Source organism: Stegostoma tigrinum, chromosome 1 (genome assembly GCF_030684315.1).
Source record: "Stegostoma tigrinum isolate sSteTig4 chromosome 1, sSteTig4.hap1, whole genome shotgun sequence".
Lineage (NCBI taxonomy): Eukaryota > Metazoa > Chordata > Chondrichthyes > Orectolobiformes > Stegostomatidae > Stegostoma > Stegostoma tigrinum.
The window spans coordinates 78226876-78241895 of NC_081354.1; the positions used below are offsets into that span (position 1 = coordinate 78226876).

At 41.4% G+C, this 15020-nt stretch overlaps 1 protein-coding gene across 1 annotated transcript in view; it reads right to left on the reverse strand.

Moving 5' to 3' along the window:
* LOC125454922 (collagen alpha-1(XXV) chain) overlaps window positions 1-15020 on the reverse strand; it is a 196856-nt gene that overhangs the window by 146485 nt on the left and 35351 nt on the right. The window contains exons 7-8 of the mRNA XM_059646613.1: window positions 8717-8761; window positions 2707-2742 (exon numbers count right to left, since the gene is read on the reverse strand). Of these exons, the coding sequence (XP_059502596.1) occupies window positions 2707-2742; window positions 8717-8761 (81 nt within the window). The remainder of the gene's footprint in view (window positions 1-2706; window positions 2743-8716; window positions 8762-15020) is intronic.

The window sequence follows — 15020 nt, forward strand, 5'->3', positions numbered from 1 at the left end:
TTCGTCAGCCAAGAGGACTTGTCACTGCATTAATGCTCAGCTCCTGAGCAACTACTGGAAGGCATCCATGTATGTCCAATCCTGAAAGTTTCCTTCATTATGTACCAAGATTCCCCCTGAACCTGACACCCCCAGATAGGCAGGAGATATGCTTGGAGGCAAGGGCTAACCTCTCAGAACATCATGGATAAACTCTGTGGGAAAGCTACAATAAAAGAACAGGAAAAGCAGTTGGAGCTAAACGGGCACTATAGTGGTCATAGAATAAGCTATTTGGTTGCTGAAGATGTGGTTCATGTGCCTGAACAGGTCTTGAGGTGCCCTTCATTATGCTCCAATAAACCTGTCCAGAATAGAAGCTGTCTCTTGAGACTTGCATAACAAAGAGAAGCAGACAAGAGAGAAGCAGAGTTAATGTGAGATAACAAGGTGTGGAGCTGGATGAACACAGCAGGCCAAGCAGCATCAGAGGAGCAAGAAAGCAGACATTTCGTGCCTAGATTTCTGAAGAAGTGTCTAGGCCTGAAGCTTCAGCTTTCCCGCTCCTCTACTGCTGCTTGACCTGCTGTGTTCATCCAGCTCTACACCTTGTTATCAAAGACTCCATCATCTGCAGTTCCTACTATGTTTGAAGCAGAGTTAATGTTTCAGGTTGATGAACAATTCTCTTCTGTATATCAATTACAATATATGGAATACTTGGTTTAAATAAATTCCGCCAGTATTTAATTTGTCATAGCAAACTCATTGATCTCTATGGTTTTGAAAGTATCTTGTGAGTTTGATAAGGGTGATGTTTTGTGTGTTTATCCTAAACTCCTCTCTCCAACCAGGAGATATATACATTTTATGTGATATTATGCTTTTTAAAAATTTCTACTGCACTTTATGGATTTTTGCTGCTTTGTTGGGTCTTCCTTGCTTGCAATACTCTTATTTTGGAGACCACAATCTTTTAGGAGCATGGCTATATAAGAAACACGGTGAAGCAGAACAGCCCAAGGAGAAGCTGGTGATGGAGCAGGAGTAAGGCACAACAATGAGCACGCTGTATTCAGGAACCTGTAAATACATATGTGCACATGTGTGTAAATGAAGAGTATTACAGTCCTGAAGAGAGTGACAGAGGCTTACTCTAGGGTAAAGATGAATCAGGGATGCTGGCGACCAAGAAGAGTAACAGCTGAGTAAGGTGGGAGCAGCCCAGCTAAGGTATAGACATCTAATGCCCAGTGAAAAAGGAGGTGATAATACTATGGTCATTAGATGTGTTAGCATAAGGCATTGGGAAACTATGAGCATATTAAAGCATTAGAGGGGATATGAAACATCACATTTCTGCCCAATGCTGGCCCCATTCTTTGATTGTGATCCAGTCAGGAGAGGCACTGTTTGGATAATCTGACTGTCAACATTGAGGATGGCTGGACAAACAGCTTTATTTAAACAAAACAAAGACTGGAATTTTGGACTGAATGTCTGGCATACTATCAGAAGTGAGTCGATATTACTCCATTTTAAATTAAATTTTGCCCAGTTAGTGCTTAATGCTCAAACAATAAAAGCAAAAATATATTACGCAGTGTTATGAGTTGTGAGCCAGAATCGGTATCTTGCCAATCTTTTGTTCTATGTATAGAATGTGCTGCATGAGCAGGACCCTCAGTTCCATCTTAAAAATTACTATAACATGAAATATTTTAATTAATGGTGATTTCACGCAATATTCCAATCAGATTATAATATTTACCGCACGATGTACACAAGAGCCTTTTTAGTTTCATTATTTACAGCTTCCTCAGGTACACAGATGGCCAACAGACAGTTTTGAATCACTAGAGGTGTTTGCCAGCTTTAAGTGGGAGGCTGTCTGCCACATCACTGCTTAGCAAAGACAGAACAGGGGAAGACAATGTAACAATGACTGAAGCTACTAGCGTTATAGCATAATAATTATTTTTAAAAAATCAAATTCTGCAAAATTTGCAACAAAAACAGAAGGTATCGTAAATGCCAAGAATGTTAATGAGCTTCTGAAGATGGAAGGCAAATTAATTACTTGAGTACAAGAGTTCATTGGGTAATGCTGTTTATAGCCAGGAACTTTATCTTTTTATTTTACTTTCCACAAAATCCTGATTGCTTATCTTGCCTTGGTGAGTTACTATTTACCTATATAAACAAGTTAATTAGCCATGGCAACAAAGCCAGTCGTGATTATTTTATCTGTAAAGGTAAATTAGTATGTATCTTTTCCCAAATTATTCAAAAATCATTGAAAGGACAGTAAAACAGCAACATGGGGAGCAACAATTCAATATGATATAACACCAATGAAGGTATTGATGCAAAATAGCCAAAAATGCACAAATGATGTAAAGATTTATTAATATGCCAGAGAAAATATGTTTTGTGATGCATTGACATATTTGCTGTAAATATTGCACATTTTAAAGTAGACTGCATTTTGAAGATGAACCAATGCTCGCTCATTACGCACAAATCACAATACTGCCAGCACCCTTACTGTATTTTAGCCACCATTAATCATTTCATTAGGATTAGAAAATGTGGATTGCCTCAGTGGTGCCGACTGCTGATAGCATTACACACTACTGTATTGTGTACATTAGATACTTTTGGACCATTGGCATTTTCTGGGCATCGTGCTTAAAGCAATGAAGAATTCTTACAAAGCATTCTCACCTTGGGGCCTGGATCACCATCCTTCCCAGAATCACCCTGGAGAAAAACAAATGACTGCGTAAGAGCAGAGCAAAAATAAACTTCATTTCTGAAGAAGGGTCTCGACCCGAAACATCAGCTTTCCTGCTCCTCTGATGCTGCTTGGTGTGCTGTGTTCATCCAGCTCTATAACTTGTTATCTCAGATTCTCCAGCATCGGCAGTTCCTACTATCTCTCAAAAATAAATTTAGATTTTCAGTGCATTATGTCCTGAGTGACCTATACAGCAGAAGCAAAGAAATCACATTGGAAGGGCTTGATTGTCCAAAACCATGATTATATGTTTCATGATTCGATGAGCAAAATTTTCAATGTAGTCAAAGCAAATATTTCAACAGGGCTGTTGCATGTTCCAATGCAGCAGAATTTCAGAGAACCAATTACCTCTTGTGGATTTACCAGTGTGGATCTGGTAAAACACTTGTTTACCTGTCGCTTTCTGATTGCCCACAATTTTTGCCCACCTTAAAATTAGAAGCAAAACATTCAAACACTCCAAACAGTATTTGAAAGAATTGTCAGACTCTCCACTTTCTGATGTGCTTTGTAACAATCCTTTACACAAAGAACTTGACATAAGGCTGCAATATCATTATTAGCTGTCCTGGGAAAAGAAAATCATTAATCTCTTTCAGAGAATGGGACACAACATCATTCATGCAAGGCCTGGTATTTGGTTAATCCATTTACAATATCTGAAGCACTAGCTATGTTTTTGTGACAACTATTTCAATTGTTGCTCATTCAATCTTTCCTTAAGAGAAATTATCCCTTCCTTGAACTTGAGTTCAATTTGAGTTTGCAATGCTGTTGCTACAGAAATTATCAAATTTGAAGAATACTTCTGGACTTTCTGTCCACTACTTGCTGACTAAAAGCACCAGTGTAGGAAAAAATTCAGCATTCTTCTCCATTCTTTGATGTCTGGTTGAAAATTGTAGGGAGTGTGTGTGGAGAAAGGGTTCTGAAATCAACAACACAGTACAATGTTTCCCTAAAGTGGTGCCGCAGACCAATGAACATTTTGGATCCCAAAAAACAAAGTGTACAACATTGAGCTGTGTTATGAGGAGCGTGATGCAAGAGAATGCCGAGAAATTGTCAGGCTGTGGGGCTTGGCACCTGAACACGTTTCTGTCACTCACTTTTCTGGCCTTCCTGAGGTCCTGGATCATTTTGATGAATTGCTTCCAGATTTTTAAAATTCACTCGTGGGATGTGGGCTTCGCTGGCTGGGCCAGCACTTATTGCCTGCCCCTAGTTGCCCTTGAAAAGGTGGCGGTGAGCTGCCTTCTTGAACCATTGTAGTCCACCTGCCGTGGGTTGACTCACAATGCCCTTAGGGAGGGAATTCCAGTTTATTGATTCAGCAACACTGAAGGAACAGCGGTAAATTTCCAAGTCAGGATGGTGAGTGGCTTCAAACGGAACTTGCTTGTTCCTACATACCTGCTGCCCTTGTCCTTCTAGATGAAAGTAGTCAGGGACTTCAAAGGTATCAGAGATAATGGGAACTGTAGATGCTGGAGAATCCAAGATAATAAAGTGTGAAATTGGATGAACACAGCAGGCCAAGCAGCATCTCAGGAGCACAAAAGCTAACATTTCAGGCCTAGACCCTTCTGAAATGTCAGCTTTTGTGCTCCTGAGATGCTACTTGGCCTGCTGTGTTCATGCAGCTTCACACTTTATTATCAGGGACTTCAAAGGAGCTGTCTTTGGTGAATTTCTCTAGTGCATCTTGTAGATGGCACACAGTGGTGCGACTGAGAATTGGTGGTGGAAGGAATGGATGTTTGTGGTTGTGATGACAATCAAGAGGGTTGTTTTGTCCTGGATGATGCCAAGTTTCTTGATGTTGGGGCTGCACCCATCCAGGCAAGTGGGGAGGATTCCATTACACTCCTGACTTATTTCTTGCAGAGAGAGGACATGCTTTGGGGAGTCAGGAGGTGAGTTATTCAGTGTAGTATTCCAAACCCTTAGATCTTCTCTCGTAGCCACTGTGTTTATGTGGTGAGTCCTTTTGAGTTTCTGGTCAATGTTAACCCCAGGATGTTGATAGTGGGGGATTCAGTGATGGTAACACCATTGAATGTCAAGGGGATGCATTTAGGTTGTCTCTTATTGGTGATGGTCATTGCCTGTCATTTGTGTGGCGTGTATGTCACTTGCCACTTGTCAGCCCAAGCCTGGGTATTGTCCTGATCTTGTTGCATTTGAACATGGACTGCATTATTATCTGAGGAGTCATGGATGGCACTGAATGTTGCGCAATCATCAGAGAACATCCCCACTTCTGACCTTATGATGGAGAGAAAGTCATTGATGAAGCAGCTGAAGATGATTGGGCTGAGGACATTACCCTGAGGAACTCCTGCAGAGATGTCTTGGAGCGGAGATGACTGGCCGCCAACAACACAGTCATCTCCCCATGTGCTAGCTATGATTCCAATCAGCAGAGAGCTTGTGCTGATACCCATTGATTCCAGGTTTGCTTGGGCTCCTTGGTGTCACACTCGGTCAAATGCAGCCTTGATGTCAAGGGCTGTCACTGTCATCTCACCTCTGGAATTCAGCTCTTTTGTCCATGTTTGAACCAAAGCTGTAATGAGATCAGGAGCTGAGTGGCCCTGACGGAACCCAAACTGGGCATCACTGGACAGGTTATTGCCAAGCATGTGCTGCTTGATAGCACTGCTGATGACACCTTCCATCACTTTACTGATGATCATGAGTAGGCCTTTGTGGTGGGAATTGGCCAGATTGGATTTGTCCTGCTTTTTGTGTACAGGACATTATGTGGGAAATCACCTAGCTGTTGGGTACATGCCTGTGCTATAACTGTACTGGAACAACTTGGTAAGGTTGTTTGGCAAGTCTTGGAGCACAAGTCTTCAGCAATATTGCCGTAATGTTGTCAGGGCCCCTAGCCTTTGCAGTACCAAGTGTCTCTAACTGTTTCATGTTAACATGAGGAGTGAATCGAATTGGCTGAAGACTGGTATCTGTGACGCTGGGAGCCACTGGAGGGGGCCGAGATGGATTGTCTACTTGGCAGCTTCTGGCTGAAGATTGCTGAGAATGCTTCAGCCTTATCTATTGCACTAATGTGTTGGGGTCTTCCATCATTGAAGATGGGGATATTTGTGGGGCGTCCTCTTCCAGTGAGTTGTTTAATCGTCCACCACCATTCATGACTGGATGGGGCAGGACTGCAGAGCTTAGATCTGATCCATTGGTTGTGAGATCCCTTAGCTTTGCTTATGCTGTTTGGGGATGCAAATAGTCCAGTTTGGTAAATTAAATTGGAGGGATCATACTTCAGTTGCTGACTTCCTCCACCATTTCTATCCACACCTGATGAAATGGAGAGACTGTCCACTTCCCTCGTTTTTGGGTTAGATCATTTCACTTCAGTGCATCAGACTCCAAAGCAGGACATCTAGCTAAGAGTGAGAGATCTGGGGAGCAGCCTTCCCAGCTACTCTGTCTATTTCTGTGGCTATTACATGTGTGACTGAGCCAGTGTGATGTAATGTTCCGTTGCTCCTTTAAGTTAAAATCCCTTCTTTGAATGATGCAGTAGGTGATCCTGCCTGTTCTCCCCGATTGTTTGGAGAACTCAGACAGGGGAGCTAATGCCGCAGCTCGAGTTAAGAGTCGCTGCAAAACTGCTGAAGTGTCCAGTAGCTCTCTGATGATACCTCTATCTGTTTCATTTAAAATGCCACCCAATGCATTCCAGAGCTCACTTTAAATGATGACTGTCCAGTCACTGAGGTAAGGAAGGAGACAGTGGGGCAATGAATTTGTTTTCAAATGTACTGACAAAGTCGCAGCATTATTCATAGAATTAGAGAATCACAGAATCGTGTACAGTGTGGAAGGAGGACATTTGGCCCATTGAGTCTCACCAATCCTCTGAAGTTCACCCCACCCAGGCCCACCTCCTACCTTACCCCGTAAGGCTGCATTTCCCACGCCTAATCCCCCTAGCTGCACATTCTGGCACACTACGGGCAACTTAGCCTGGCCAATCCACTTAATCTGTGCATCTTTAGGCTGGCTGTGGGAGGAAACTGGGGCACCCAGAGGAAACCCACACAGTCACGCGGAGAGTGTGCAAACTCCACACAGATAGTTACCCAAGGCTGGAAACAAATCCGGGCCCCTGGCACTGTGAGGCAGCAGTGCTAACCACTGTGCTGCCCTTAATCAAGGAATTTACTTCGTAACTGTCATTTTAAAATTTTATTGAGAAGAATTGAAGGAACAACTTAACAGAAAAATGGAAGGACATGGATATTCAGTTACTGCTATGGAATCCTGCCACATTTTGTGTTTTGGAATAAATGGAAGTGAGACAATAGATTTTTGTTACTTTATGTGGTACGGGATCCATGTCAACCTAAGTGCCTCATAAAACCTGGAATCACCCACAAATATCTGTTTAAGTTATTGCCTCATGACTCAAAACTAAACTACACCAAAATACAGTGAATGAAAGTAAAAACTCCATCCTCAGTTACTTTGGAAACACAATATATTGAGGCTATCGCTGTAATGATCTTACTGCAGTGTGGAGAGAATCAGAGTTAATATTTTGAGTCAAACTTCTTCTTCAAAAGAACAGTCATATTGGACTTGAAACATTAAATTGTTTCTTTCTTCACAGGTGCTGCGAGACAACTGAGTATCTGTTTTTAATTCCAGGTTTCCAGCAACTGCAGTATTTTATCTCTATTTCGACGATTTTACTGTGCACAATACTGTGTTGAAACAGAATCTTAGTGTGGTTAATACCACTGTCAATTGTTCAACTTCAAAGTTCTTCGATAATAAACACCTCTCTTTTCTAATTATCCACTCATCACTAATTGCTTCCTAGAACAAGATTGTTCTTGTGTATCCAAGCTTGATACACTTGATCCAGTCGCCACACTCGCCAGGACAGGGATGTATAATTCTGTGGTTTGCCTTAATTAACACAAACCACGGTCATTTTTCCATTTGCCAACTACATTTCTGGAACAATCACGAATGTTTATCTGTTGATCGCATATTGCTGGAAGCATTCCCAAGATCACACAACAGAAATGGGCAATAGATACTGGTTTTGCCAGTGATATCCAAGTCCCAGGGTATAATCAAAATGATGCCTGGCAGCTAGTAACTTTTCTGAACAATAGGCACCACTGATATTTATGCCTTGACATTCAATTGGGATTTAACAGCAACAGGTCAGCCCACAATCCAGTGAAAGGGGCCTGCTTCTTTCTAAGTGTATGGGGCTGCTCTGGGATAGGGCTGTAAACATTCGGAGGTATACAGTGGTGATGTGGTGATCTCTCACTTGGAAAATCAAAGATGGGCTACTAGTGACATTGCATTATAACTTGTAAACACAAGAAATTCTAATGTTTTGCTACATGTTTTAAGATGCTGATGGCTGTAGGCATTTGTACAGGAAGTAGAACCTTCAACTTTCCTTCTTGCTTAGGATATACTAGTGAAAGATGGTACATTATGGTCCACCTTTCAACCTAACTGGGTTTCTCATGATCACCTGTATTATTATCTGTTCCAGGTGTGTGAGGAATATCACTCCTGCTACCGCAAACTAAAGTGACATGGTTTTCTATGTTAAGTTTGGGAAACAGACTATTTTGTTGTGAGGAATTCTGCAGATAACCAAGCAGCATCAGTGACATAATATCTGGTCCAACAACAGCAAAAGGCACTCCACACAAGAGCAACAGCATTTGGCCCTTGTGATAGCCGTACAGTCCAGGAGAACAGAATATTCATTTCATATCTTATACTGTGACTGCATTGGAAATTCCCAAACAACGCAATTCATCCTAATTTAGTGGGAAAATTTTAAGACTGCAGCATTCTAACTGGGTTTTGGGAAGATGGCTTGTACCTGACTGTACAGTGCCTGATATTGAATATGTAGATGCTCACCTTTTGTCCGTGGAAGCCTGGAACACCAGTGGCTCCTATTGAACCCTATCAAGGTGAAAATACAAAAAGAACATGTTAGATCTGAAATTGACAGCAGGTCCTTCAGTGTCTGCAAGGATAAAAGATTGGTTATTTTGGTAGATTCTTTGCCTGACCTATTTCATTCACATTATTCTAATGTTGATAATTTGAAAGACGCTGAATTGTCTGGGCACCTTTGTAAAATGATATAAACATCGGATAGAATGAATTGTCCATTTTGGTGTCTTTGTAACTGAACTGAGTTACAGGACAGGGAGTTAGTGTTTCGACCTGTGATCAGCAAGTTCTGCTTCCTCGTATCTATGGTGATGGACAACTTGTCTCTTTTCGAACAGCATTGGAAAGACAACCACCAACTTTGGCTCTCTAACAAAAGTTGCATTAAAAAAAACTGAACGACAGAACCAATATGTTTATTTACAAGACCTGTGTATTGACTCATTACTTTATGGCAGTGAAGCCTGGACAACTTAAATATAACAAGACAAAAGACCAGTGAGACAGTCCTTTCTAAGGCAAACATGCTAGTCCAGTAAAGAAGGTTTTGCTGGCTTTAGCAAGCTTACAGAATTGAAGATTGACACATCCATGAAGATCTTCTACGTGGGTAGAGAGGCCTTACCAAGAAACCAGCAACACGCCAGAAGCTTCAATTCCAGGATGCTGTCAAAAGAGGCATGGAACCCTCAATGGCAATCAGGCAACTCCAGGCTATAATCAATATACATAGCTTCTCAGTTGTGAGCAGGGTCTTGTCTCCATGCTGACAGGTGGTGCCGGATTTTATGGCTCACAGTCGGTATGTTTTCAGTGAAGGGCACATAGCCTAGAATCGGTGGCCGGCCCACTGCTAACCTACTCACTGCTGACATGATCTGTATAACAGCGGAAATCAGGAGCCAGCATGCAATTTTTAAAGAAACATTTAATGGGCAATCAAAATTACTAACAGATCAAACGTCAGAAAAATACACAGCTCACCCTGAGAAATGGGTGCGTATGAGGGGCAGGCAAGATTCAGAAGGTTTTTTTTAAAATAACTTGGGAAAAGTGGTGTGATGGGCTTCCCCCACCCCCTGAAAGGCTGCTCGTACCCTTCGTTCCTTTCTACCTGGCCTTCCACTCTCACCCCTCAACTCCTACTTGCCCTAAACCCAGGAGCTATCACAGTGCAGGATACACTCTCTTCTTCTTGGAGCAACTTCACAGTTTCAGAAGTGCCAGGGCTGAGTAGTTGCTATTGTAGAATTCTGGTGCTGTCCATGCTGTAGATAGGCCAAGGAGCTGTACTCAGTGACAGGCCTGAATTCAGCATGCCGAGGATCTCACTGTGGTCAGTCTGACAAGCCCTGTTGGATGGGGAATGGGAGACCTATTTAACAAAGCTGGGAATGAGTGCTGGAAGGCAAAATTATGCGGAGGCATCCCCAATAGGCACTAGCTACTCAGCAAATATTGCACTTCTTTTAACAGGGCATCAGCCACAAGAGTTAAACCTGTTGAACTGCACATTGTGTCCCATGGCCCATTAATCAGCAGAAGCAGGATAATTGTATATTTCTTGCCCGTTCTTAATTGTCATTGAGAGGATGATAGTGAGCAGTCTACTTGAACTGCTACGCTCCATGTTGCGTAGGTTAATCCAGACTGCTGTTCAGAAGATGCTGCTTGGCCTGCTGTGTTCATCCAGCTCTACACTTTGTTATCTCTGCTGTTCGGAAACAAGTTTCCAGATTTTAACCAGTGGTACTGAGGGAGCAATGGTATTGTTCAAGTCAAGATGGTGTGTGTTTTGGAGGGGAGGTAATGGTGTTCTGATGCATCTGCTGCACCTGTCCTTCTAGGTGGTACAGATCACGAAAGGTGCAAGGGAAATCCTGGATAGATTATGGGGAAGGCAGTTTCATAGTGGTCACATCACTACACCAGTAATCCAGAAATCTAAAAGAATGTTCTGGAGACATACAGATGCCAGACCACAGCAAAAGGTGAACTTTGAATTTGTAAAAACTGAATCTTCTCATTTTTCTGTATCTTTAATTGTGGACTGAGATGAAAAAAGAACTGTTTCAAAAATGAAGTATAATTGAGGGATTACTGCACTTTTTGGAAAACAAGTAAAGTGATACTCAGTGTAACTGCAGTTTACACAACTCTTGTTTAAGTAATAGCTGAAGTGTGGTTTGCAGATGAGCTGGAGCCAAGGGCCATCCATCAGTAGCAAGAAGCTGACTGATAATTGATCTTTAGTCCACAGACCAATGACAAAAGTCTTCTGCCTACCAACAACTATGTGATTGGTTCCCAGGTAACAACTTGGGGCTATGAGCAAGAGAGTGAGCAGCCATCAGATCTCCACAAACTTAGAAGCTGTTTCTACTCACTGCAGGAAAATAACACTTTAAGCTTAAAGAAAAACAGTTTATTATTCTTCAGCAATTGCTATAAGCTGTGACTTGTAATGAATAAGTATGGGACCATTATAATTGTGAAACCCGTTATCTCGTGGTTCTTGTAAACAAGTGAAAACAGCTGGAGTAGGAGAAAATCAAGAAGGAGCATTCTGATCAGGATAAGAAAACCATCTCAACAAATGCTATGAACAGGAACCAATGAACTGCTTTCCCAGGCTTTCCCTCTGCTCATAATATTGCGTGTTTGTTTTCTGTCCATGTCTATCTATATGTATGATATATTATACTTTTCTAAATGCTTTGCCAATTTATCCTTCATAACATACTCCAGCATTTTTCCACAACAAATGTTGTTAGCTGGTCTATAGTTAACTGTTTTTTGTCTCCCTTTCTTTTCTGAATAAGGCCTATTGCCATTTTTCCAGTATGCTAGGACTTCTCCAGAATCTAAAGATTCTTGGAAGATCACCACCTGCAATTTCCTTTCTAAGCCACTGTCCACGCTCACTTGGAAATGTGTCACTGTTTCTTCAGTGTTGTTCCATTAAAATCCTACAATTTGCTCTGCAACATGATGTGGGTCTACTTATAGAACATGGAGTACAGCAGTTCAAGAGGGCAGCTCACCACCACCTTCTCAAGGGCAATTATGGCAAATAAATCCTGGGCCCAACCAGGAATGGCCATGTCCCATGAGCGAATAAAACTAAAATGTCAAGTCTGTTTGGTGATGCTCTTGAATGTGCCATGGGTCACTTTTATCAAAGATGCTATATAAATATAGATTAGTCTTAGAAACAAAGAGAATTTATGACACAGGAGGAGACTGTTTGGCTGAGTATGTCTGTGCTGTTGTTGGTTGAGTGATAAATATTGGCAAGGACTCTCACAAGAATTCTCCTGCTCTTCCTCAAAATGGTGCAATGGGGTCTTTTACATCTAGCTGAGAGGGAGAGGGGCCTCATTTCAATATCTCATCTGAAAGATACCGAGTTCCCTGGGCCATTTGGGAGATCAAATATATTTGTTCTCTCCTGGACTGCTGTTGAAATGTGACACTGTTAGAAAAGAAAATCAGGGCAGATGTGTAACATGCAGCTGATTTGATACTTCTCCATTTACATCACTGTAAAAAGTTTAAAGATTCCTATACTCGGCAAAATAAACAAGTAAACACCTCTGCTAACTTAGCAAATGCAAGAAGGGCTTGCATGATAATATAGTTTTCTGGGCTAGGTGTCATCTTTACCATTTTGAAATGAGTTGAGACTGACTCACATCAATGTCCTTAATAGGGTAACCATAATAATAGCAGCTACAATTTCACTTTATAACTGCACAATTCTTCATGTACAGTAGTCTGATCGAAAGTAATAAAGTGCAATTTATTGCAAGAAGGTCTCTTTTCTCTTTCTTAAAACAACAAGGTTACATGAGAAAGAATGCCTATGCTATTCCCATCTTTGTGTATGCTGATCCATACACCCCAGCTGAAGGAGCCCTGGTCAAAATTTATCACTTAACCAACAACAGCACAGGCATCCTGTGCCAAGTAACCTCCTTCATGTGTCACACATTCTCTTTGTTCATAACAACAATGTATATTTGTATAGCATCTTGAACATAGTAAAGCAACTTAAGGCACATTCGGGAGCACTACCAAACAGATTTGACGCTTTTCTTTAATTCACTCGTGGAACATGGGCAATGCTGTTGGGCTCAGCATTTATTTGCTATAATTGCACTTGAGAAGGTGGTGGTGAGCTGTTTTCCTGAACTGCTGAAGTCCATGTTTTGTAAGTAGACCCCATAATGCTATTGGAGAGACTGCCACCTAGAGCTCTTGGAGCTGGTTACTGGGCTGCACATGGGTCCACGAGGCATGGCTTTTCTCTTGTAGGAGAAATTGCATGATTGACTTCATCTGCTCTTTAAGCTATGGGTTTCAGAATTATTGCTCCAACACGGAGCTCTAGGCACTCCTAGTTTTTTTCATTGTCCTTAATTTTTTTTTTGTCTTGCTATACCTGCGAGAAACAAAGATTTATGTTACAGTATTATTTTTCTAAACAGGGTCCATCTGTGAGCACTAAATGACTTCAAACTCTTCATGAGAGGAAGTTGTTGATTAAGTTTGACTAAATCATGATAACAAATATTAAACGACTTCCTCGCATCCAACAATGGTTCCTTTTCAATATCACCAATTTGGGATATCCTTGGGTTCAATCTACTGGTGAGCACTAAACAGAATTAAGTATTCAGTTCTATCGAAATTTGGACTGACTTAGAAACCCTAGGTGTGTTTTGCTGGAAAGGTACAATGACATTTTTTTCCTGTTACTTTTGTCATTTTAAGCATGCACAACATCACAATATTTTCATCTGACCATGCAAATGTCACACTAGAGGATAGCATGCAGTAGATCAGCATCTCTCCCTTATACCGGTTATTGTGGCAGTGGCAAAGAGACTATGACAGCTTAGTGTGCTCAAGTGTTTTATTCTCATTGTGTCGTGTGCATTTAATCTTCTTGACATTTTATTGGTATCTTCAAAGTAAACTTCCAAAGCATTGCCATGAGTTATGGCTGTACCTGATTTTCCTAACAGACTGGCAATACAGATATCTCCAATTTCAAGAGCAATGTAGAAGCAAACAGATGAGTTTGATTGTCCATATGGGCCAGGCACTGGATCTGTTTGGTTTTTTGAGCCAAATTGAGCCCTATAAATCTGTAGGCTTCAACTTCCACATTTGGGCCAAAGTTTTTTCCACCAGTGCTCTCAGTCCTGACTGCAAACATTTGTGACTCCGCATAAGTAACCCTATGTAGCTAATTTACATGGGGTAGTTGAATACTCAAACCCTTACTTACAAACCTCTGGCACCAGCCTGTACCATGCAATTGGAAAACCTAGCATTTACTAAGCATTAGGCAAGGGTTATCAATGTTAATTTTCCTCATTGCGATGGTTTCACTTTGGGCCAATCTGAAGGCCTGTACATTTCTACAGACTGGGTTATCCCAGCCTCCACATCTGCACCAGGTCCTGAACGACCCACATCTGCAGGCCTCACCCCTTTAATTATTTCCCCAGGTATCATGGAAATAATGGATGCCTAGACAACATGATCCCTGGGGGAGATGTCCATTGAAATTATGCCAGGAACGTGGATAAAAATTTGGAGCGTTTTTCTTGAAAATAAAATGAAACAATGGAAGATTATCCAAAGAACTGAAGGTATAAATAGTGAACAGGCAGTCAAGATGAGTTTAGGCAATATAAGAGATACTTGATGCACTTAAATAAATGCTGGGATTTGCTTTACAATGTATTCTTGACCATTGAGATGGAGTAGTAGGATTGCTAAGAAACAGAATGCTCAAATGATTAAAGAACAGAAAGTAGCCAAAAGCAAAAGTTAAAAAGCAAATCTGAGGTGTCCATGAGAGACATTATAGAGAATTATGTAGACCAGGATATTCCTAGTTTTGGACTAAGTCTAAAAATGGAAGAATTTGCAGGAGGGAAACATGCAGCTTACAAAGATGAAAAAGCCACTAGGTCTTCTGACAATCAACTATAGTGCTTGGTTGCCTGCAGGCTTTCTGCTGGTATTTGGAGCCAGGAGGAACAAGTCCCAGACACCAAGAACTGGCAGCCAATCAGAAGTGGAGATGGTACCTCTTTCTGGCAGATCTCACTCTGGATTCCCAAGATGAAGAATCAGCTGTGATTGGGGTCAGTATTGCTTGTCTGTGTCGCAAGGTGGCAGTCAAGTAATAAACACTTTCTGAGCACTGAAAATCACCCTCCTTTGCTCAATGAATTTATTTGTGATT